This window comes from Mesocricetus auratus, unplaced genomic scaffold (assembly GCF_017639785.1).
Source record: "Mesocricetus auratus isolate SY011 unplaced genomic scaffold, BCM_Maur_2.0 Super-Scaffold_100047, whole genome shotgun sequence".
NCBI lineage: Eukaryota > Metazoa > Chordata > Mammalia > Rodentia > Cricetidae > Mesocricetus > Mesocricetus auratus.
This window is the reverse complement of record NW_024429224.1, coordinates 3,894,020-3,916,783: the sequence shown is the minus strand read 5'-3', so window position 1 is coordinate 3,916,783 and position 22,764 is coordinate 3,894,020. Positions and strand designations below refer to the sequence as shown.

At 41.5% G+C, this 22,764-nt stretch overlaps 1 protein-coding gene across 4 annotated transcripts in view; it reads left to right on the top strand.

Moving 5' to 3' along the window:
• The window catches only part of Scai (suppressor of cancer cell invasion), a 121,856-nt gene that overhangs the window by 59,876 nt on the left and 39,216 nt on the right, over positions 1–22,764 (top strand). For all 4 annotated transcript variants that reach the window (XR_005873206.1, XM_040735715.1, XM_040735717.1 and 1 more), the window contains 4 exons: positions 11,566–11,661; positions 13,209–13,295; positions 15,286–15,384; positions 17,419–17,515. Coding sequence is in view for 3 of the 4 variants with exons in the window: in XM_040735715.1 (XP_040591649.1) it covers positions 11,566–11,661; positions 13,209–13,295; positions 15,286–15,384; positions 17,419–17,515 (379 nt within the window). In the remaining variant the exon portion in view is untranslated. The remainder of the gene's footprint in view (positions 1–11,565; positions 11,662–13,208; positions 13,296–15,285; positions 15,385–17,418; positions 17,516–22,764) is intronic.

Below are 22,764 nucleotides of genomic sequence, written 5' to 3'. Positions count from 1 at the left end.
ATGAATTTCTGAGACATGCATGGTGGTGTATACCTGTGGTAGTTTCTTGCCAACTTGGTAAAAGCTAGGGTTATATGTGAAGAGGGAATTTCAATAGAAAAAAATGCTTCCTTTGGATTTGTTGCAGGCAAATCTGCTGAGCAATTTATTAAGAAATGAATAGTGTGGGAGAGCCCGATACACAAAAGGCTGTGCACCCTGGGCAGGTGGGCCAGAGCTTTGTGAGAAAGAACTATGTAAACTGTGAGAGGCAAGCCGTAAGTACGCAGCTCTTCTCCATGGCTGCTACTTTAGTTCCTGCTTCCAGATTTCATCCTTGAGTTTCTGCTCTGACTGTGATTGGGAAACACATGCCAAATAAACCCTTTCCTCCCCAGGTTGCTCTAGATCATGGTGTTTCTTGGCAGCCACAGAAATGGAACCAGCAAAGTGCCTATAATCTGACTGCTCAGAAGATTGAGACAGGGTAGTCTGCTGAGCCCAAGTGTCTAAACTAGCTTGGGTGACAATTAAGACTCCATTACAAAAAAGTTAATTTTTGAATTACATAAAGTCTTGTGTGTGTGTGTGTGCACTTGTTGTATTTGTTAAAACGTAGCTGTTTATTGTCCAGTACTGAAACTTAGTTGGAAAATTCTTAGAAAGGGCTCTCTCTCTCTCTCTCTCTCTCTCTCTCTCTCTCTCTCTCTCTCTCTCTCTCTCTCTCTCTCTCTCTCTCTCTCTCTCTCTCTCTCTCTCTCTCTCTCTCTCTCTCTCTGTGTGTGTGTGTGTGTGTGTGTGTGTGAACCTTGGGGTTCACACAGGATGGCAGGATAGAGGAATGTTACCTTCTCAGCACTGTTTTCTTTGTCTTTGAATTACTAAACTAAAAAGCTTTCATCTTTCAAGTGTTGATAGTTTTGGTTTGGTTTTGATCATTCATTTGCTTTCTTCAGAAGTAACAGAGGAAGCTGGTTTTCATTGATTGCCTTCTACCAACTTCATGTGGGTTTGGGGGATCAGACTCAGATCACCAGCTTTGTGTAGCAAGCAGTTTTATCCAAGAGACATGTTGCTGTCTTGAGGAAGTTTCCTTTTTTATTGTATCCTTCCTTCTTATTTGTATTGGTTTAAATGGAAAACAGAGTCACAGTGCTTATAGAGCACATAAAATACATTCATAGTCTGAGCTAGCACTCAACTTGGGGAAGAGTTAAGTGACATCCAGGTACAGTGGTGTCAACTGTTAACACTAACCCTTCCCCTGGACATTTCTTCCACTCTTATTGTTCATCTTTTTGCTAGGATTCCTTTGTGTTTTCTCTTTCTTTAGTTTGTGAAGGGAGCTTTCCATGTTTCTTTTGGAGGAGTGTGAAGATGGCACAGTGCTGGGAATGCAGTCCAGGCTTGCTGGGTCTCCACACAGAGTGGTCACTTGCTGTGCCTCCACACAGAGTGGTCACTTGCTGTGCCACTGAACCTTAACTAATGCTGCAGTGTTTTAGATTCAAATTTAAAAGGTTTTAATATTTTTTTTACTTGTATATGTGTGTGTGTTTGTGTTCATGAATGGAGGTGTCCTAGGAGGTCAGAGGCATTGGATTTCCCTGAAACTGGAGTTAAGGCTAGGCTACACTAGGCTAGGAATTGAGTTCAGGTCCTCTTAAATGTTGAGCATCTTTATTTTTTTCTTTTCTTTTTTTGTTATTTTGTTTGTTTTTCAAGACAGGGTTTCTCTGCGTAACAGCTCTGGCTATCCTGGAAGAACAGGCTATCCTTGAACTCACTGAGATCCACCTGCCTCTGTCTTCTGGCTGAGCATCTTTCTAGCCCAAGTCTGTTTTGTTTTGTTTTCTTTTGTTAAAAAAGAAAGAAAAAAAAAGAAAAAGCAACATATTCATGTGACCTGAATCATAATAAAGATATGTTATGGGGTTTTTAACCCTTTAGAAGCAGAGTCTAGAGGCATCTATCACTGCATGAAAGGCTTCAAGGTTTTCTGTGTTTCATTTGGGGCATACATGGTAGGTCTTTTACCTCAAGTTTTTGTGTCTTTCCATCTTGTGTGTAATGTTCATTTGACTTACTAGAACTTTTTGTTTCTCCAGCTGTAATTACATTAACGAAATTTTTGTCCTAATAGAAGCTTCCTGTTTGGAATATATGCATAGTACTTAGCTCTGCTTTCCATTCACTGTGTTAAAAAAACAAAACAAAACGCTAGTGAATAAAAAAATGGGCAAAATGAATGGTGATTTGCTTATGGTGGTGCTTGCATTTAGTTACAGTAGTCATGAAATAAGAATAGTGTTTTTAAAAAGCTCAAGTGCGCCGGGCGTTGGTGGCGCACGCCTTTAATCCCAGCACTCGGGAGGCAGAGGCAGGTGGATCTCTGTGAGTTTGAGACCAGCCTGGTCTACAAGAGCTAGTTCTAGGACAGCCTCCAAAACCACAGAGAAACCCTGTCTCGAAAAAACAAAAAAACAAAACAAAACAAAAAGTTCAAGTGCATTGCTGGATTCTGGTTTCCATGGTGACTAAAACCGTGGAAGCAGAATGGAAATCTTGGTGGGATTATTCCAGGCAGCAATTCCAGACCTAGGTTTGAGACACACAGCTGTGTCTCCCAGTGATTAGTGGTAACTTGGAAGAGTGGAAGCTTTAAGTCCCTAATTGTTTCACTCTAGAGGTGTAGGTACGCAGAGCTGAAAAACCCTTGAAGGAGCAGGGTGGAGTTGTACATAAGCAACAAAGTGAAGTGTAACGGTCTTGGGTGAAAATAAGTACAGAAGTAGATAGATGTGCTCCTCATGCTTACAAAGGAAGGAATTACCTTTAGTACTTTGTTAGAGGCTTGTCTTTGTGATGTCCTTGTTCCTAAAAAAACAAGGAAATGGAGAAATGAAGTGTGTTCCATTATCTCCTCCCTTCCCCTTCCCCTTCCTCTTTCTCCCATCCTCTTCTTCCTTTCTTCTTCCTTAATATTCTCCCAGAGGCCAGTTCAGCAAATTAATAATGTTAGTTCAGAAATGATGCCATCTGTTCAAGCTGTGCTGCATGCTGTCATTTCATGGGGCTTACCACTCGAGGGTCAAGTGTGCATTTGGCATAAGCAGCCACCAAGACATTTGGTGTCTTGGGTTTATGGTCTAGAAAAACCTTGACTTAAAATTTTAATGTGAGGGGCTGGAGAGACGGCTCAGCAGTTAAGAAATTTAATGTGAGCTGGTACAGTTGTAATCCCAGCATCTGGGAGCCAGAGGTGGGAGGATTGCTACAAATTCTAGGCCAGCCAGGGCTACACAGTAAGATCAGAAGAAGAAACAATAATAATAAACAGAAAGATTTGATGTGAGTTACAAATGTAATCATATTTTCTGGCTACCTTTTTAAAGTAAAAAAAGAAAGATTACTAGTATGTGCTATTTGATTCAATATGTCAATAGTTCTAGTTCCTCATGTGGTCTGTGAAAGACTCACCAAGACATTTACGTTCCTTTTCATATCAAGTCCTTGGATTCTGTGACTGTTTTATGCTGACTTGAGGCTCAATTCAGATTAGAATTGAAATTCTAGAAATTCTCATTCCTAGTGCTCAGTCGCTCTCTGTGACTTGTGCTCATGGCTCGGGCCAAATTCTGCCCAGTTTTGGTTTCCATGTCTTGGTGGCCCACGTAGCTATTCTGGATCCTCTTCTTTGCTAGTCCATTACTTGTCTCCTTTTATTTTCTCACTCCCTGTATAGATGCTGGCAGCATAAACCGCATATGCTGTTGGCAGTTTGTAACCAACCAACTGCATTTTGGTGATTGTTGGTACTATCAATTATCATATTCTTTTTTGAGGGCTGCCATGACAAGGTATCATAAGCTGGGTACTTAAGCAGTAGACATTTATTTTTCTCCCAGTTCTAAAGACTGCAAATCCAGTTTAGGATTTTGGCAGGTTTGTTTTCCTCTGAGTACCGTGCTGTCTCCTGTGTCCTCACACAGCCATTGTTATATGAGGGCCCTGGCGTTTCTCTGTGTGCCCGGATCTCAGGAAACAAATCATATTGGTTTAGGGCCTCAAAGTTACTATTGATGAAAAATGTTTTCTGTGGGTTTTTAGATTTGTTGTCTAGTTGTTCAGTCAGTTTTGGGAAAGTTCTGAGTAGATGCAAAGCTTCTGCAAAGTCTAGCCGTTTAAATGTCATAATGCCATAGTAAACCTAGAGCAGACTGGTGCGTTCTTACAGGTCTCATAAGAAAACTCTTCTCAGATCTTAACATTTTGAATGAGTGCAGAGCAGGACCTTGCTATTGTTCCCATTAAGTTGTTGCTGGAAGCTAGATCAGGGATGAGTTTGGGTTAATGTAGCTGTAGTTGCTTTTTGTTTGATTTTCCTGAGGTATGGTTTTGTTTGTTTGTTTTTTGTTGTTGTTTGTTTTTTGCTTTTTGTTTGTTTTTTTTTGGTTTGGTTTAGTTTTGCTGTTGTTTTGTTTTGAGATAAGGTCTCTATGTAGTTCTGGCTGTCCTGAGACATAACCAGAAATGCTTGCCTCTGCCTTCTGAGATCTGGGATTGAAGTCATTTTGCACCATGACCAGTGTAGTTTTTTTTAGAGATCTTTCAGGAGGATGTGTGGGGTGACTGAGCAGGTAGAAGTACTTCCTGCCAAGTCTTATATTCTGGGTTTGCTCCCTGGGCTTCCATGGTGGGAAGCTAGAGAGGCTCGGTGATTAAGAGCATTTGTTGCTCTTACAGAGGACCCAGGTTTGGTTGCCAAGCACCCACATGTCTGCACACAACTCCCCTATAATTCGAGTTCCAGGGGATTCTGTGCTCTCTTCTATGCTCTGGGCACTGTGTTTATGTGGTATAATTATATATATTAGGCAAAAAACTCATACACAGGAAATAAAAATAACAAATCTTTATAAGAAAAAAGAAAAAGACTCCTCCAGGAAGAGAAAATGTAAGGCCTGTGAAGACGCTGTCTGAGCGGCCTGTGGTGCTTGTCCTGGTCTCAGATAACACCCAGCTCTGCCTGGATTTGTCATGGTGGGAGATGCTGGTGCAGACACTGAAGCTCTCCACCAAGGTAAGATCAAGAGTCTCAAAAATCAGTTAGTTCTTAACTCCAAAAATACAACCCTCTGGTCTCTTCCTCCTCGAAAGAACCAGCATCAAAGCTGGGCAGTGGTGGCGCACACCTTTAATCCCAGCACTCGGGAGGCAGAGGCAGGCGGATCTCTGTGAGTTGGAGGCCAACCTGATCTACAGAGCGAGTTCCATGACAGGCTCCAAAACAATACAGAGAAACCCTGTCTCAAAAAACAAGCAAACAAACAAAAAAGAACCAGCATCAGGGAGTTTTTTAGATTCTACCATAAGATAGAGTTGGCCAGTTGCCAGAAATGAGCCCTAAAATCTTAGGAAGAGGCATCATGAGGTTTAAAGATACAAACCAAGCTAGCTGTTGGCAACATATATCTGTCATCCTGTTACCCCAGAGACTGAGTCAGGAGGGTGTCTTGAACCCAGGAATTCCAGACCAGCCTGGGCAGCATAGTGATAGTAAGAGCATATCACAAAGTTGGCCACCCTCTTTTGCCAGGAGCATGACAGCACTGGAAATAAAGTTATTAGTAGGCCTGTGTCTAGATTTGATGCCCTGAAGCCTCCTGCAGCTGGCTCTCAGATGTCATTGCATTGCTCTGTTTGACTTAACATGTCTGAATTCAAATTATTCAGTTACTCAGCATCAGTAGGAATGGATGATGTACTAAGTGCCTTTTATGTGTCAGCACTGCCATTCTGGGTGTCACACTAAACACAGGACAGGACATAAAGATAAGCAGGGAGCTTTTCCCCCTCTCTTTTTATTCAAAACAAAATAACTTGGCTTGTTCATCGGGTACATTAAGGTATCTTCCCCTGCCAGAAACACTCAACCTTTTACACCTGTGAAAATTTAACACTCTGTAGTGTTTAATTTTCTCTTGTTGCCCAGACAAAAACCTTACAAAAGCAACTTCAGGAAAGAGGGGTTCATTTTGCTCACCGTGTGAAGGTAAAGCCCATTATGATGGAGGAGGATGTCAGAGAACAGTGAAGAATGCTAGTGCTCCTGCCTTTTCCCCCATATTTACCCTGGAGCAGCACCACCCTCCGAGGGACTTTCCGTCCTCAGTCAGACCTCTCTGGAAATCGCTTTACTGACACTCAAGGGTGTGTCTTCTGGGTAATTGTTAGAGCCTGTTGATCTGACTTCAGTGCCTGTGAACCACACCACATGGTAGAATGCAAGAACCAAGCCCTGGAAGTTGTCCTCTGACCTCCATATATACGTTGTGTCACACACACCTATTCCAATGAATAAAGGCAATTTTAAAATATTTTAGTGCTAGCACTAAAGGAAATGCTCAGTTTGCTTTCTCAATCTCAAGTGCCCTTTTGTCTAATAAGCACATAGGAGCATGGATTGTAACACATATGATGTCTACTTTACAACACTTTCTGCATAAATACAGATTTGTGCATGGACTGGTTGCTTGTTGACCAGAGCCTGATTCAGAGAAGCCAGCATATTCCTTGGCCTTTGGCATGGTTTTGTGTGAGATCTGCAGCACCCTAACCCTGGAAGAGGACAGATTTGTTCTTAGAAAGGAACTTTGCTAATAATGTGTGAGACTCTTTCTTCAGAAAATCTCTATCTGTGATCTTGGGGGAGGGTGCCCATGTGTCTCTGCCTCTTATTTAAGTCTGTATTAAATATCTTTTTTGTTGTTGTTTTTGGTTTTCTTGTTTTCTAGACAGGGTTTCTCTGCATATCTAGCTGTTCTGGAACTCTATAGAACAGGCTAGCTACAACTCAGAGATCCCCCTAACTCTGCTTCTCAAGTGCTGGATTTAAAGGTGTGCACCACCACTGCCTCACTTAAAATATCTTCTTAAAGCTCCAACTCTGCTTCAAGAACAAAACAATATGATTCCTGCTAATGTAAGAAAACTTAGGGCTGTGGATATAGCTCAGTGATAGACTACCTAGTACTAAGGCGATAAAAGAAATTATAGATTGTTATCCTATATGGTAAAAAAAAGAGAATAATTAGGAGTTAGAAGGGGTTTGAATTTTAGTCATACCATACTGTTCACAATTCCTAAGCAATTTCATTCACACACACCACACAGAAAGAGAGGGAAAGAAAGGGGGAGAAAGAGATAGAATATATTGAAGTAGGAGTTAGGAGGGGTTATGCTAGAATTTGAGTCCTAGCATTCTAGCATGCTGGCCACAATTCTCAAGCAACTACAACTGTACACACACACACACACACACACACACACACACACACACACACACACACACACACGGAGAGAGGGAGGGGGGAAGGGGGAGGGATGGGTGCGTTCATGTATGTATAAACTTGTGCTTATACACACACTTGTGTATAAGCACATACAATAGAGACACTTAAGCATTTGAGGACCACACTAAGAAAAGAGAAGCCAGTGAAAGACATTGTAAAAAACAGAAGAGTCATAAGTGGTCAGGAATTAAGGAAGTGTCATACCACAGAAGACTGGCAGTGAGAAGAGCTGGAGTAATGTATAGGTGGACATTAGGAGTAATGTATAGGTGGACATTAGTGAACATAGCTCATTCAAGTGTGTGAACATGTAGATTTATAGAAACTTGAAAAAAACTTCCAGAATTTTGACAGCTCCGCTTAAAACACTGGCTCCACTTAAAAGGATCAGGTTAGTTATTTGGTATTTCTTCCCAGCCTTCTATTGATGTCTGTTGATGGCACTGAAAATTTAAAAGGAGATTAGTGTCACACCTGCACATTCCTCTGCAACCTGAGAAAAAGAATATGAGCAGCCAGATGGGAACATCAATGCCTTTGCAAAATGAAAAGTAAGGTCACTTAATTCACAGAGCCATTTAATTTAACTCCATGAATCATTAATTCCCATCACTATTGAAAGCAATAATTACAAGAAGATGCATCCAGAGTTAAAAGCCAGAATCCAGCTTCAAAATATTAGAAGAATGTATCTAAAGTTCTTTTGTTTTGTTTTGTTTTTTTGGTTTTTGTCTGTTTTGCTTTTTTTCCCGAGACAGGGTTTCTCTGTGTAGCCCTGGCTGTCCTAGAACTTGCTCTGTAGATCAGGCTGGCCTAGAGTTCACATAGATCTGCCTGCTTCTACTTCTCAAGAATTGGGATTAAAGGCGTGCACCGCCCTTCTAATATGTGTGTCATTAGGAAAAGGATATAGGAAATAAATCAGCCTAACTTTGTGAAAGACAGTTTTATAGCTGACTCTTAAATCTTTTCTGTTTATTTGGTGAGGGGAAGGGATAGTGCTCACAAGCCATGTAATTCATGGGAAGGTAAAAGGACAGCTTTTAGGAGTTGGAGGTCTTCTACCATGCGGGTCTTGCAGATCACACTTGGCAACAGGCTCCTTTACTTCCTTTACTTTCTAAGGCATCTTGATAGCCCAGCAGCTGATTCTTTAGACTGGAATGATGAAGTATTTTTTATATATATCATTGTTCATTATGTTCTAAACATAATGTTTGTGTTTACCATTTACTGACAAATCCTGTTTGGTGATTTTTCCTTAGTGACACTAGAAAACCAATCTTTTTTTTTTTTTTTTTTTGGTTTTTTTTTTTTTTTGGTTTTTTTTTTTTTTTTTGGTTTTTTCAAGATAGGGTTTCTCTGTATTGTTTTGGAGGCTGTCCTGGAACTTGCTCTGTAGACCAGGCTGGCCTCGAACTCACAGAGATCCACCTGCCTCTGCCTCCCAAGTGCTGGGATTAAAGGCGTGCGCCACCAACGCCCGGCAGAAAACCAATCATTTTTATCTCCGTTGTTATTTCTTCCAATAACCCCAACATTGGATGCAGAATGAATCTTTAAAACCCTGTTTTGTACGACTGGTACACCTAACCCATGTTGGAACACTTATGGTTCCAAAGGTTTTATTAATTTACCACATAAACTGTCACTACTCAATCAGGACTTCAGGACAAGGACTCAGGAGCCTTGTTTCTACTGTACGCATAAAAATTCACATTTGTCGCCAAGTTACAGTTAAGAGTTTTCACCAGTCAGAATTGGGAACTGTGTGTGTGTGTGTGTGTGTGTGTGTGTTCCATCTTTGTCAACCAACACAACCAGTCACATTCATCTGTTCTCTCTGTTATTAGGAACAGCCATTATGTGTCTAGAGAACTAAAGATGAATAAGGACTATTTCTGAGGTTTAAGGAGAGGTGGTTCAGTTACAGGAAAGTTCTCAGCTCCCCTGGAGCTTGGGAACCTGCACTTTATTTCACCCTCTAGGTAAAATGGAGTATGAAATCAAAATGGCAGCACTTTGGCCAAGGTGCTTTTGCCTGCTCCCTTCAACAATAAAAATATAAATACAGCCAGACAGTGATGGTGACACCTTTATTCCCAGCACTCAGAAAGCAGAGGCAGGTGGGTCTACAGAGCGAGTTCCAGAACAGCCAGGACTGTTACACAAAGAAACCATGTCTAGAAATTTTAAAAAGAAAAGAAAAAATAAATAAATACAACTTTTATTGTCATTATCATCATTCTGTATGTCTGTTACATATGTGGATACTTTGATATGTAGCTCATGTGTAGGTCAGAAAGGAGGAGTCAATTCTCTCTTTTCATCTTTCTGCTTAAACAGCTGGCACTGTACCCACTGAGCCATCTCACCAGCCCACAGCTTCTGTATTGAAGCTACAATGTGATGATATTTTGTTTATGATCTAACAAATAAAGCTTGGCTGAAGATCGAGTGCAAAGCTAGCCACACTAGCAAACTATAGAGGCCAGGCAGTGGCAGCACACATCTTTAATACCAGCACTCAGGCAGAAAGATCTCATAGTTAAGATCATCCTGAGCTACACAAAATTGATCCAGTCTAGAAGAGAAACAGAGCTCACAGGAAAATGATCTCAGCACTTGGGATCCCACACCTTCAATCCTAGCACTAGAGAGGAATGTAAGGTGGGAGGAGACAGGAGCTCGGTGAGTCTAAGAAATGCTGCAGTTGGGAGCAGTGTGAGGTTTAATTGATCACCCCTTTGGTCTGAGCATTGGTGGAGGTGAGAACTCTTTAGTGCCTAGCCACTTTACATCTCTGATCTTCAGCTTTCACCCCAGTAACTGTTTCTTGGTTTTTATTATTCTTGCTACACAACAAAACAAATATTACAATAATCTGACCTGAGATTATTATATGTTTAGTCTGTGAGATTGTTGTTGTTTTCTTACCTTATACTTTTTCTTAGGATGAGTCTTCAGAAACACTTCTGGATGAGTTTCTTTGTGTGTGTATGTGTGTGCATGTAGGGGGTGTTGTTGTTTGTTTATTATGTATATAAGCAAGTCTCCCTTTGTGTAGCTTAGTATGGTCTCAAACTCATGATGCCTTTTGTATGCTGGGATGACAGGCATGTAGCACCATGCCGAACTCAGTTTGTTTCTTATAGCTAAGTATTTGAAATTGTGTTTTTCAATACTGAAATCCCTTGAATTTGTAGATTTTCTCTTTTTTCAAGTATTTAAAGACCTTTACTTTTATTCTTTTTCCTCCCTCCCCCTTAGGCAGAATTTACCTTTTTCTTAGAGTATTTTATTACAGTACATCTGATTATACAACCCAAGACTAGCTAGTAATGTTCTATTTTTGCCTTTTATTTTTGTAGATCCTCAAGTTCATTTGTCACATTGCCTGCATTGCAGATTACAATAGGCAGAGTTTTGCCATCCCACCAATGGCCTCATTTCCAGCCAGTGGAAATAGTTAGCTGTTCCTCAGCCCAATGCCAGGGTCTCAGCAACCTGCTCAGTACCAGTTTTTATACTACCCTTTCTTGCATACTGCTGCCATAACAAATGATCCCACATTTACATGCCTTACTACAGTGGGCATTTATTTCTAACTGCCCTGTTACCAGAGCTGTCTGTGGCTCTCTGGAACCATTAAATATCTCTTCTCTGTATTGTACACTATTGGGTAGTGAGTTTCAGATCAGATGGTGAAGTAAGATTAGAATAGCTTAGAATTATATTCTTTGCCCTAAACAAGATAGTATGGTTAGGCCCAATGTTCAAACAGTAGGGAGTATTTTTTTTTCTCTAAAGCAGATACCATAGGTCAGCAGGCTTAAGGACATGTGTTTCTCTTCTAAGGAGATAGAATAGCACCAACTACACACCCACTTCTAGTTTAGGCTGTATTTTCTAAACTAGTGTTTCTAGATTGCTGCTGTCTTAGCTAAAGATAAACATTGGCAATCAGCAGTACCCGAGTAAGTATATCACTTACCGGTGAAGACATGATTGTGTCCTCATGGGAGAGGTGTGTGCAGAGGACACTAGGATGAATAATTTAGTACAAGACTAGGAAAACAAGTGTTCTGGTCCCTAGAATTATTTTTGCTTCAAAAATTGGTACTTGGTTTAACAGAGAAAATCAGGATGTACGTAATTTAATTGGTACAGTTGATAACATCACAAGAGATAATTTCCAAAAATTTAAAATGAACACACTTTATTTTTACAGAGATTTGCCGCAGTATGGACAGAAGCAGTGGCAGTCATACTTTGGAAGAACTTTTGATGTTTACACCAAACTATGGAAGTTCCAGCAGCAGCATCGGTAAAGCGTTTCATAGCTAAAGGGCAAAAAGGAGCCTTGTGTAACTGTATGTTAGCTGCAGTTCTGACCAAGTATAAATCTAGTGGTTATTTATTTGTTTGCTTGCTTGCTTGTTGGTTGGTTGGTTGGTTGGTTGGTTGGTTTTTTGGGACTAGGTTTCTCTGTGTAGCTCTAGCTGTCTTGGAACTTGATCTGTAGACCAGGCAGGCCTCAAACTCACAGAGATCCACCTGCCACTGCCTCCCAAGTGCTGGGATTAAAGGCGTGCACCACCACTGAGCATTGAAAACAGTTTTGTTTTGTTTTTGTTTTTTCTGTTTCAGATTTTTAATGTGTTCTCTGATTGTTAATGAATGTGTTGTATGGAAGGGTCTACCCCTACTTGCACCTGGGAAGATAATCTGGGGTTTCATTCTAAAACACATTCTGAAATGTGAGTGGAGGAAGTGTTGCATCTTTTCTTTTTTTGAAATAGGGTCTCACTATGTAGCCCTGGCTGACCTAGATCTCTGTAGACCAGGCTAGTCTCAAGCTCACTGAGATCTGTCTGTCTCTGTCTCCTAAGGGCTGATATTAAAAGTGTGCTCCCCCAGACCCAGTGGGAGTATAGAAAACTCTCTCTCTCTATATATATATATATATATCCAGGCTGGCCTAGAACTCACTAGAGAAGTCGGGGCTGGCCTGAAACTCCTATCATTCCTCTTGCCTCAGCCATCTCACAGTTGGCGCTTGCCTTAGCCTGCTGAGTGGTGGGATTACAAGCGTGAGCCATTGCAGCAGGCTTTCAAGACACATCTTCTTTTCCCAAGACAGGGTTTCTCTGTGTAGCCCTGGCTGTCCTGGAACTGATGCTGTAGATCAGGCTGGCCTCACAGAGATCCGCCTGCCTCTGCCTCCCAAGTGCTAGGATTAAAGGTGTGTGCCACCATGCCTGACTTTAGTAGACATTTAATAAATATTTTTTAGCTGGGTGCAATGGTGCACACCTGTAATTCTAGCACTTAGGAGATGGAAATAGGATCAAGAGTTTATGATCATCCTCACTACACAGTTTTTCAAGACACATCTTGGCTATGTGAAATTCTCTACCCCCCGAAAACAGCTGTGGCTGGAGAGACGACTCAGTAGGAAAAGTCTTACCTAGTTACCTACTGAGACTGCAGTGGAAGCATTAAGTGGTGAGGTGGGGAGCAAAGTCAGAAGAATTCCTGGCTGGTCTGCATGCACAGTGGTGACCGAGAAGACAAGAAGCAAGGACTGACACCGAGGGCTGTCACCTGACTGCCACACACACCTGCACTCACACAATCACATGTTCAGGCACACATATGTGTGCACAGATTGTATGCACGTGTACACACACAGATGTAACCCAGTCAGTCAATCAATAGAGAAACATTTTTAAATGTTATGTTGAATGGTTATGTTGAAATCTCATAATTCATAAACTATGCTAATTAGATGATATCTTTGAATTTGCAGAACTGATTATTTTTTAAATTTATGTTTTGTTATTTCTATTTTTTTGTCTCCTATTTAAACAGACAAGTCTTGGATAATCGGTATGGCTTGAAGCGGTGGCAAATAGGGGAAATCGCTTCCAAGATCGGGCAGCTGTATTACCACTATTAGTAAGTGAATTACACATGGAAAGGAAAAAGTGTTACTTTGGCTAAAACAAAGCATGTAGGAGAGAGGACAGTGAGTTATAGATGCAATTTTGTTCAGGCCAGATGGGTCAAGATGGCACCATAAAATGGCCTTGCATAAAACAAGCAGTGTTATTTATGTGGGGTGTTCTCTTCAGTAATTCATTTTATCAGAATTGAGGATTTTTTTTTTTTTTTTGGTTTTATGAGACAGGGTTTCTCTGTATTGTTTTTTTGGAGGCTATCGGTCCAGCCCGGCCTCGAACTCACAGAGATCCGCCTGCCTCTGCCTCCCGAGTGCTGGGATTAAAGGCGAGCGCCACCACCGCCCGGCCCAGAATTGAGGAATTTGATGTTGGTTTTTGGTTTTTTTTTAAAGATTTATTTATTTATTACATAGACACCAGATTGAATTGTAGATGGTTGTGAGCCACCATGTGGTTGCTGGGAATTGAACTCAAGACCTCTGGAAGAGCAGTCAGTGCTCTTAACCTCTGAGCCATCTTTCCAGCCCGATGTTGTTTTTTATAAATGATAAATACTAAATAGATTTATTGTTCTTGGGACTTTTTAACTCTTTGATGGTGTATAGCATGTATATTTGAATGTCCTCAACATTCTTTAGACCACTCATCCTAGTTGGCTGTGTTTGAAAAGTTATTTGAGGTAAATTAACAGTTGTTTGCATCCTTAAAATAGGCACATCTGTGTAGTCCCACCTTGGAGTGAAAGGAAGAAGAGATCTCCTTTACAGATGTAAATCTCAACACAGAGTAACATCAATAACAAAAGACTTGGGCCTTTTAGAATTTAAAAGGTTTGGGGACACACCTTTAATCTCAGGTAGGCAGATCTCTGTGAGCTCGAGGCCAGCCTAGTCTACAGAGTTCAGGCAGCCAGAGTTACATAGAGATACCCTGTGTGCAAAATAAAACAAAAAAGATAAGAAGTCCTCATCTTCCTGGTGTTGGCATGCCACTCAGAATGCCCACCACTAAAGTCCCTCTTTGCTAGAACAAGGTCTTCAAATCCTTTCTTATAGTGCTGAGAGTGACTGGAGTGCTCATCCCTGGAGAAGATATACCGTCCCTCCAGGCTCAGGGAATAGAGCTATTGAAGAGGGGCAAAGAGAAAAGTGTGAGCCTGCAGATAGGGAGAAGGGCTGGGACGTGCCGTCTTCTGGATAAGACACAGTCATTGTAATCATGAACCCTCATCATCTACAGGTGTCTGTACTGGGTCTGCACTTAAAAGGGCCCTTTAGCAGCCAGTGGAGAAGAGGTCAGGGGGCTGTACTCACTACTGAGCCATTTTCTACTAATACACAATTCTGTCACTGCTGCAAAAGTACACTCACTGGTAACCTCACCAGGATCTGATAGATAGTCCCAATGTAATGGTTGCCTATATGGTCCTGGGTAAACTAAACATAACAAAACCATGTCGTTAATATGGGAAAGGAACAGGAGGAAGTAAGACTTAATAGGAATGGGAAGATGAGAAAGAGGAGAGAATAACCAGGATGCATTGTGTGTGTGTGTGTGTGTGTGTGTGTAATTGTCAAGGCCTTAAAAATTTTAAAGTAAATTATTTTTTTCTTTAAAAAATGCAAACAGACCACATAGCTCATTAGAATCCCCCAAAGAGTAGTATGGGTTAGTAAGCAGGGCCAAAGTTCAAGTAATGGAGGATTAGGAAGAGGTTATAGAAGGTCTAGACCTGGGAGCAGATATACTCAAGGAGAATGAGAATGGCCATGTGCTTTGGTTGGCTACCAAAAAATTTAGGAACAGCAGGGAAATATTTTATTATTGCTGTTGTTGCTGGACAGTTGAACGATAACATGATTACTACTTAGCTGACTCAGAGTTAGGGCAGTCATTCGCATTCCCTGCGTAGAGTAGGATAATCTCGAACAGGTGTGTCTCATGAGGAATACACAGTTTGGGTCATATTAATTTTTTTCTTATAGTTTACGTACATCTGAGACCAGCTATCTGAATGAGGCTTTCTCCTTCTACTCTGCAATCAGACAGAGATCATACTACTCTCAAGTTAATAAAGAGGACAGGTATGTGTCAGCTATGCTTTCAGAAAGATGACAAGACGTTCAACATTCTAGTCCATGTGGAAATTGTACAAAAAAATACTTTTCCTTTTATTACGGTGTGTGTGTGTCCATGTGCACATGTGAAGGTCAGAGGACAACTTTATTAGTATTAAAAATATGTATGAAGCTGGGATAGTAATGGCTATTAGTTTGAGGCCAGCCAAGGGTACACAGTAAGACTTCGTCTCAAAACAAAGCAAAAACAGGAAAACATATAAGCAGAAATAGTTTTAAGCAACAGCAAAATGCCTTATGTATTCTTTTTGTACATTTTCTAAAGTGCCAGAATAGAAACTGGCCTTGGATCCCGTGGCTTAAAAACCTCAAACATTTACTTTATTGTAACCCTTTGTTATCTTCTAGAGTATATTATTTGGAATAAATTAGCAATAAGTTAACAACCAGGCTCTGATCTCCACATGTGTGAACATAAGGTATAAAACTAAACAGTGTTTTCCAGTTTGTACAAACAAGTGGTCAACCCAAACTCAGCCAAAGCAATGTCAACATTCACTGTATATAGTGTATGTACATCAGACGAAAGAAGATTGGGATCAGAAAGGAAAACTTTATGCTATTCACTTAAATAAGAAGACGGTCAAAATAGACATAGAAACAGGAGGCCAAAAGCTATTGGTTATGTTAATGTCAGAAAAATTGGGTTTCAAGACAAAAACAGAATTTTCTTCCTGTAGTCCTAAAAGTTTATTGCCTTCTCTAGGAAGACCTCTTTCCACCCAAGATCCAACCTTGTGAGCTTATATTATTATTTTTCTTGTCACTGTGCAGTTATAGTTCATCGTGGCAGGGAAACCTTGGTACACCAGGCCTGGGAAGCGATTTGTTATGTTGAGCTGACAGACGAGAAGCAGAGTGCTGAGGCAGTAGTGAGGCCTGTCCCGTGACCCTTAAGACATATTCCCAATGCCCTACTCCTAGACCTTCCAAATCCACCACTACCTGGGGATCAAGTATTCAATAGTGGGAGTTTGTGGGAACACGTCACATTCAAATCAGAATAGGACTCATCCTTTATTTGTTTGTTTATCTTTGTGGTCATATTTATTCCACTGTTTTGTGTATTTGCTTGACTATATTTTAATTACTATAAGGAAATTACTGCAAGGTCTATGAAGTAGGGATTTCTGCCTCTATTTATAATCATTGCCTTTTTTAGCATCACGGTACTGTTTTGTTTTTGTTCTTTCTTTTTGGGGGGTGTTTGGGAGGTTTCTTGTTTGTTTTCTGTTTAGTTTTGTTTTGATAGTTTGAGACTAGGTTTCTGTGTAGCCCTGACTATCCTATAACTTGCTGTAGAGACTAGGCTAGCCTTGAACTCACAGAGATCCGCCTGCCTCTGCCTCCTGAGTGCTGGAATTAAAATCCTGCACCACCACCACCCAGCTATTTATCTGTTTTTAAGATTTTATTTTATGTGTAAGAATGTTTGCATGCTTGTGTGTGTTTGCACTTCATTCATGCCTCAGATCCAAGGAGGTCAGAAGAAGGGTGGATTCCCTAGAACTGAATTTACAGATTATTGAGAACCATGTGAATGGTGGGAATTGAACCTAGATCCTCTGCAAGAGAAACAAGTTCTCTCACCAGCTGGGCCATCTCTCCAGCCCCATCATAACATTGTTTCTTATGCACTTGCATTCTCAATAGATGCTTGTATTGAATATAGAATGATGATTTAATGTGTTAAAATGTATTTAAAGGCTATCTGGTTTGGTTGTTGAGACATGGTTTCGCATAACCCAGGTTGCCCTTGGACTCAGTATCTGACCTTGAACTCCTAATCTTCCTGCCTCTACCTGCTGAGATGTGGAATTACAAGCATGTGTTACCCTGCCAAGTTAAGGCTGTGTGGTTTGATGTAGAAATTTTTAATCTCTGTCCTAAAAATGGTAAAGTTTTAAAAGCCATCCAGAAGTCAGAACAGCATGTTTTCCTTTTTAATATAATGATTGATTTCTCCTTTCTCCACTGTAGGCCTGAGTTGGTTGTTAAGAAACTCCGATACTATGCAAGATTTATAGTAGTTTGTCTTCTTCTTAACAAAATGGATGTTGTGAAAGACCTGGTAAAGGTAAATAAGCTTTTTTGTTTGTTTGTGTGTTTTAAGCAGGGTCTTGGTATATAACTCAGACTAGTCTTAGATTTGTAATCTCTATGAATCAGACTCTTTAGTGTTGAGATTATTGATGTATTTTACAATAACTATAATCTGGCCAGGTGTGATACTGCACTCTTTTAATCCCAGCACTTGGGAGGCACTTGCTGCCCTGGAAGTCATGTAACCGGGGCTATCTGTAAATTGACAATCGTCCTGCCTCAGTCTTGAGTGCTCACATACCCAGCTTGATGGCAAACTTCTTTTTTTTTTTTTTTTTTTTTTCTTTTGGTTTTTGCGAGACAGGGTTTCTCTGTATTGTTTTGGAGGCTGTTGGTCCAGCCTGGCCTCGAACTCACAGAGATCCACCTGCCTCTGCCTCCCGAGTGCTGGGATTAAAGGCGTGCGCCACCACCGCCCGGCGATGGCAAACTTCTTGATACATTAAGTATATCCTAATTTTATAAGCCCATTGGAAAGAAATCTGTACTCTGATGTCATGTTCCATCTTCAGCTACTAATTAGCCTGTTTCCAAATATGATGTTAGGGATGTGGCACCAGGTGGGGCCTTGGAGGATCCCTTGGCGGGGGCGAGCATGCGTCAGGCAACGATTACATGGGGAGGGAGTGGAGGAAGGGACAGAGAGATAGACAGACCTGTCTGCCTCCTCAGAGAAATGGCAGTGAGCGGAGTAGGCAGAGCTTCTCTCTTAAAAAGGGACCTTTGTACTTTCGTACAGAGCCAGGGTGCAGGCAGCAGGGATGGGCACTCTTTTCAAGGTCCCCAAGCAGCAGGGCCAGGTGTGACTGGACTACAACATTCCTCCCTTTTTATATTAAAAAGGAGAGGAGTTAAGCATGGCAAGTTAGGGAAGTGAGGGGGGACTTAAAAGGTTGGAGTGCTGCCACATCCTGGGGGTAGGTGATTGTTTTACTGCTGCCTGGGCTCTAGAAACTCTCTGATGCTGTTTGGACCTAGCAAGATGTTGGCAGAGCAGAGGACAAGGTCAAGTTCAGAGAAAAAAAATTGTTTTCCTTAGGCCTTAGTGATTGAAGGGAAGGGTGTCAGGACCAGGGAAGGGCAGAGAGGCTCGGCTGCTTGGGGCCTGGTAACAGAGAGAGGGACGCATCTGACCTCTTCTATGAGTTTGTGAAAAGTTAAGTTTTAGACACATTACTACTTCCACTGTTTATAAACTGTACTGAAATTTGTATTGTAGAATTGGCAGTATATTCATGTCAGAAATATTTTGATTGAAAGCATTAACACTCTTCCATCTGGAAAACTGTGACAATATTTTAGCACATGAAAAGTATCTTTTAAGTCTATAGTTAGAAAATGACCAAAGGGAATTTAAAATCTTGATCTTGCAGTTATGGTTGTTATAGTGGTATAGTATGGTGTTTGGTACTCTGTCAGAGTTAGATTCATAGCTTATCAGAACTTTATTGATTAATGTTAAGATTATGAGCTTTTGGAGTTTTTTAACAGTACCATAATGAGAGAGATATGAAACATGTTTTATTGTTTTAAATGGCTCATTATCACTTTTTCTTTGTCAGCACTTAAGCCTCAGAACCTCATAACTTTCACTCATACCCTTAGGTTACTTTCTTAGTCCTTTCCACTCTCAGACCTTAAGCTCTCATGTCTTTACACAAATAAACCTTAAAGCACCTGAAATCTATTTTTGTGAGTCCATCCCCTTTCTGTGTCTGGTAATGAGGTAAACTCAGTATTGGCTCTAGGAGAGTGAGGCCTGTGACTTGAACTTTTACACAGAGAACTGAGAAGGCAGCTGAAACCTTACCTTTTGCTTTAACCTGTCAAAGCTACCAGTCTGCAAAAGCATCGGAGCTCTTAAGAAGCATGAATTTTACCTGAATTAATGATTTAAAAATGATAGAAATTTACTGGCTGCCTGCCTGGACATCCACTTTCCCAGGGTCTTCCATAGTTGTTGAGGGCAGAGGCTTCAGAACACTGGCCTTCTGCTGTTAGCATGAGGCTTACCAGACTTCAAAAGATTCTGTGGATTAGAAGTTTTTAGCAAGACCAGCCTACCTTTTGACCTAGGCAACTTGTGGCAATGGATTCCTCAGCGTCCTGTCGTCCACAGTCTGAGGAGTTCTTTGTTGCAGCTGAGGTGAAAGGCAGGTTTTCTCAATGGCTAGCACTGCCGCTTCTGAAGCATGTTGCAGGGGAGTCCACGTCTCAGCACCTCTATGGGGTGCTGCCAGGGGCTGGCATTCTCTGTTACAAAACCTTTCAATGTCATATTCTCTAGATCTCTGAACATTTGAGCACTGTCTATTGGGTACATCTGAGTTATGACTACATTAGTACAGGATCTGCCTGAAGAGCTGGATCCAAGCTGAGAGGCTATGGAGGGATGTTTTACCCAGAGTCCTCCAGCTTGACTGTAATTGGTTTTAACTTAGCAGGTCAGATTTGTGCCTTCAAAGGACAAAGAAGTAAAGAAAAACCCCCTTTTGCGGTAGAATCTTAACATTAAAAACTGTCAGTAGTGAAGGTCACTCTTGAAACAGCTTACAGGAAGGACTGGGTGGTGTAAATATTTTGTTAATCTGAAATAGATCTTTATAACCTAACATTTTTATCACCATTTAAAAATACATACCAGTTTAAAATATTTGAGACTTTTGGGTTTTAGAAGATGTAATCATGAACAGAGCTCATTAGGATTGCTTTTTTTTTTTTTCTTAAACAAGAGTTGAGTAAATTGTAAGAGGGAATTAGAGACAAAGATATTAACAGGCGGGCGACTAGGCAAAGAGAATGAATGAGCTTTGCCTGGTGCTTTTAAAGGTTGTACCTGTCCCAGGCTTGAAGGTGGAAAGCAGAGTATGGGCCAGGCTGCCAGCTCAGCACAGGGCTGAACCATGCAGGCCTGAGACTAGGTCATGTGATCTGTCTTGCCCTTAATAAAATGGTTGTTAAATATCTTTTAACCTCAAGCAAAATGGTGCAGTCACATGGTCACCCTTAGCATGGTGGTGAAGTCATCTGACCTGCCCTTAGCCAAGATGGCACCTGTCCACGTGTTGTAAGGTGTCTTATAGGTTTTAAACCCTATGGGACACACATAAAGGACGCAGGCATTCAAAATCACAACAGTGTGGCTTCACCACACACCATTTGTACGTTCTTTTCGTACATAAGAAACAGAAAAGACAAAGTATTTTCAAGCAGACACACCCAGCCCACTGCGAGCCTCCAGCACCTTTGAAGAGGAGAAACAGTAGTGGCACAGCTGGGTGGGAAAGGGGGGTGGCGCTGTGGCGGCAGCAGCAACAGCAGAGACAGGACAAACAGCCTTACAAAGCAGGGTTCCCGCCCTGAGACATGTGTAGCCTCGGTGGAAGGCTGCTGTGGCAGGCAGGAGAGACGAAACAGGATGCAGGAACTATTGCTGTTTTGCTCCAATGTTAGGATAAAGCTGGAAGGGGTCCTGTGAGGGGGACCATGGTGGATTCCATGGCAGGAGAGGATGACTTGGGGTGGGGGGACACAAACATGCCAGGCAGACCGAGCTTGAGTGAGACGTTTTATTAGAAAGGGGAAGGAAAGAGAAAAGAGACAAAGAAACACAGACACAGAGGGAGGACAGATGAGAAGAGGGAGACAGGAGCAGAGAGAGCATCAAGACCAGTAAGAGAGCATAAGTGGGTGGGGTCTGTCTTTTAAAGGGTCCTTTGCACCTGCGTGCAGACTGGTACTCATGGAACCCTGGACTGACCCGGGTACGGCCTGAGTGCATTCTGAATCCTCACAGGAACAGAAAAGGCTTGGGGCAGTAAATCACACCTTTCCAACTATTGGATCACTGGCGGAAGTTGTTCATGTCCTGTGCAATACCAGGATAGGAAGTGCCCGATAAGCGGCCATTTGGAAGTCAGGGTTAAGCCCATTTCCTTGAGTGAGGTAAGACCCAGTACATAATCTCCAGCGTCCAGAGACCAAGGGAGGATTTGGCATGAGAGACACAGGCTGATTTTTGTGGTTCGTCAAGCACAGAAACCAGGGCTTCTGAACCAGAGAGCTGTGGCTGCCCAGTACTGGGGCTTTGGGAGGGTGGGAGTAGGGGCAAATAGCGAGAAACCACAGTTGAGAAACAAATTCTCAATCATGGAAGCATAGGTGGGGGTGGGGGGTTGGATCTACCAGACATGCTGCTGTTGGGTGTATAATTCCAGCAATACTTAGTTGGAAAAGTGACTAGGTTTCAGGGTCCCAGTGCACCTCAAGACTGTCAGTAAGCAGGAGAAACTGTCAGCAGAACCGGCCTAGTCGCATGAGCCACCTTTTCATAAAGAAAGAAGGGGGCAATGTTGTAATCCAGGCACACCTGCCTCTGCCCCTTAGGGACCTCATGCATGGCAGGCAGTACCTGGCTCTGTAGGAAGGTGCTAATGTGCCTCTGAGACACAAGCTCCACCCACTCCCACTTGCTTTCGCCATTTCTCTGAGGAAGCAGACAAATCTCCGTCTCTGTCTCTCTCTGTGTGTCTCTGTCTCTGTCTCTGTCCCCTCCTCCCCACTAGTAAAACTTCCTTCTGCCTGGTGGCATGTTTGACCCCAGCCATGGGATTCTCCACAGTCCCATCTCGAGCCATAGTCCTAACAGTTAGTTAACATTTATTAGTTTGTATTCAAGCAGTTCTGTTAATAAATTCATTGCTGATATAACAACAAGCAGGAAGTAGATCTTTACAAAGTTTTTATTTGATGAGTATCATTCTGAAATTTTTTATTTTGAAGCAAACCTGTGTTTTTCATCCTTTATTTTCAGTTATAATTTGGGTTGGATATTGATACTGATCAACATAATTCTGCTACGTTCTATCAAGAATATTATGATATAGCTGGTTTTATGGAGATTATTTTTTTTAATTTTTACTGATTCTTTGTAGATTTCACATCATGCATCCTGATCCAACTCATCTTCCCCATACCCTTGAATCCTCTTTCTGCCCTTGCAATTCCCCCCCAAAAAAATTTAAAAATAAAACAAAAAAATGCACACACACACAAAAAATCTCAGTATGGAAGCTATAGTGTGGCCCAATGTGTCACACAGGATACCATTTAGTTCATATATTTTTCCTTTCAAGTATTCATCTCAGTGATTCACTGGTCTGGTTTGAGGCCTCTGGCTTCTGCTACACTCTTGATACTGGGCCCTCACTGGGATTCCTTCCT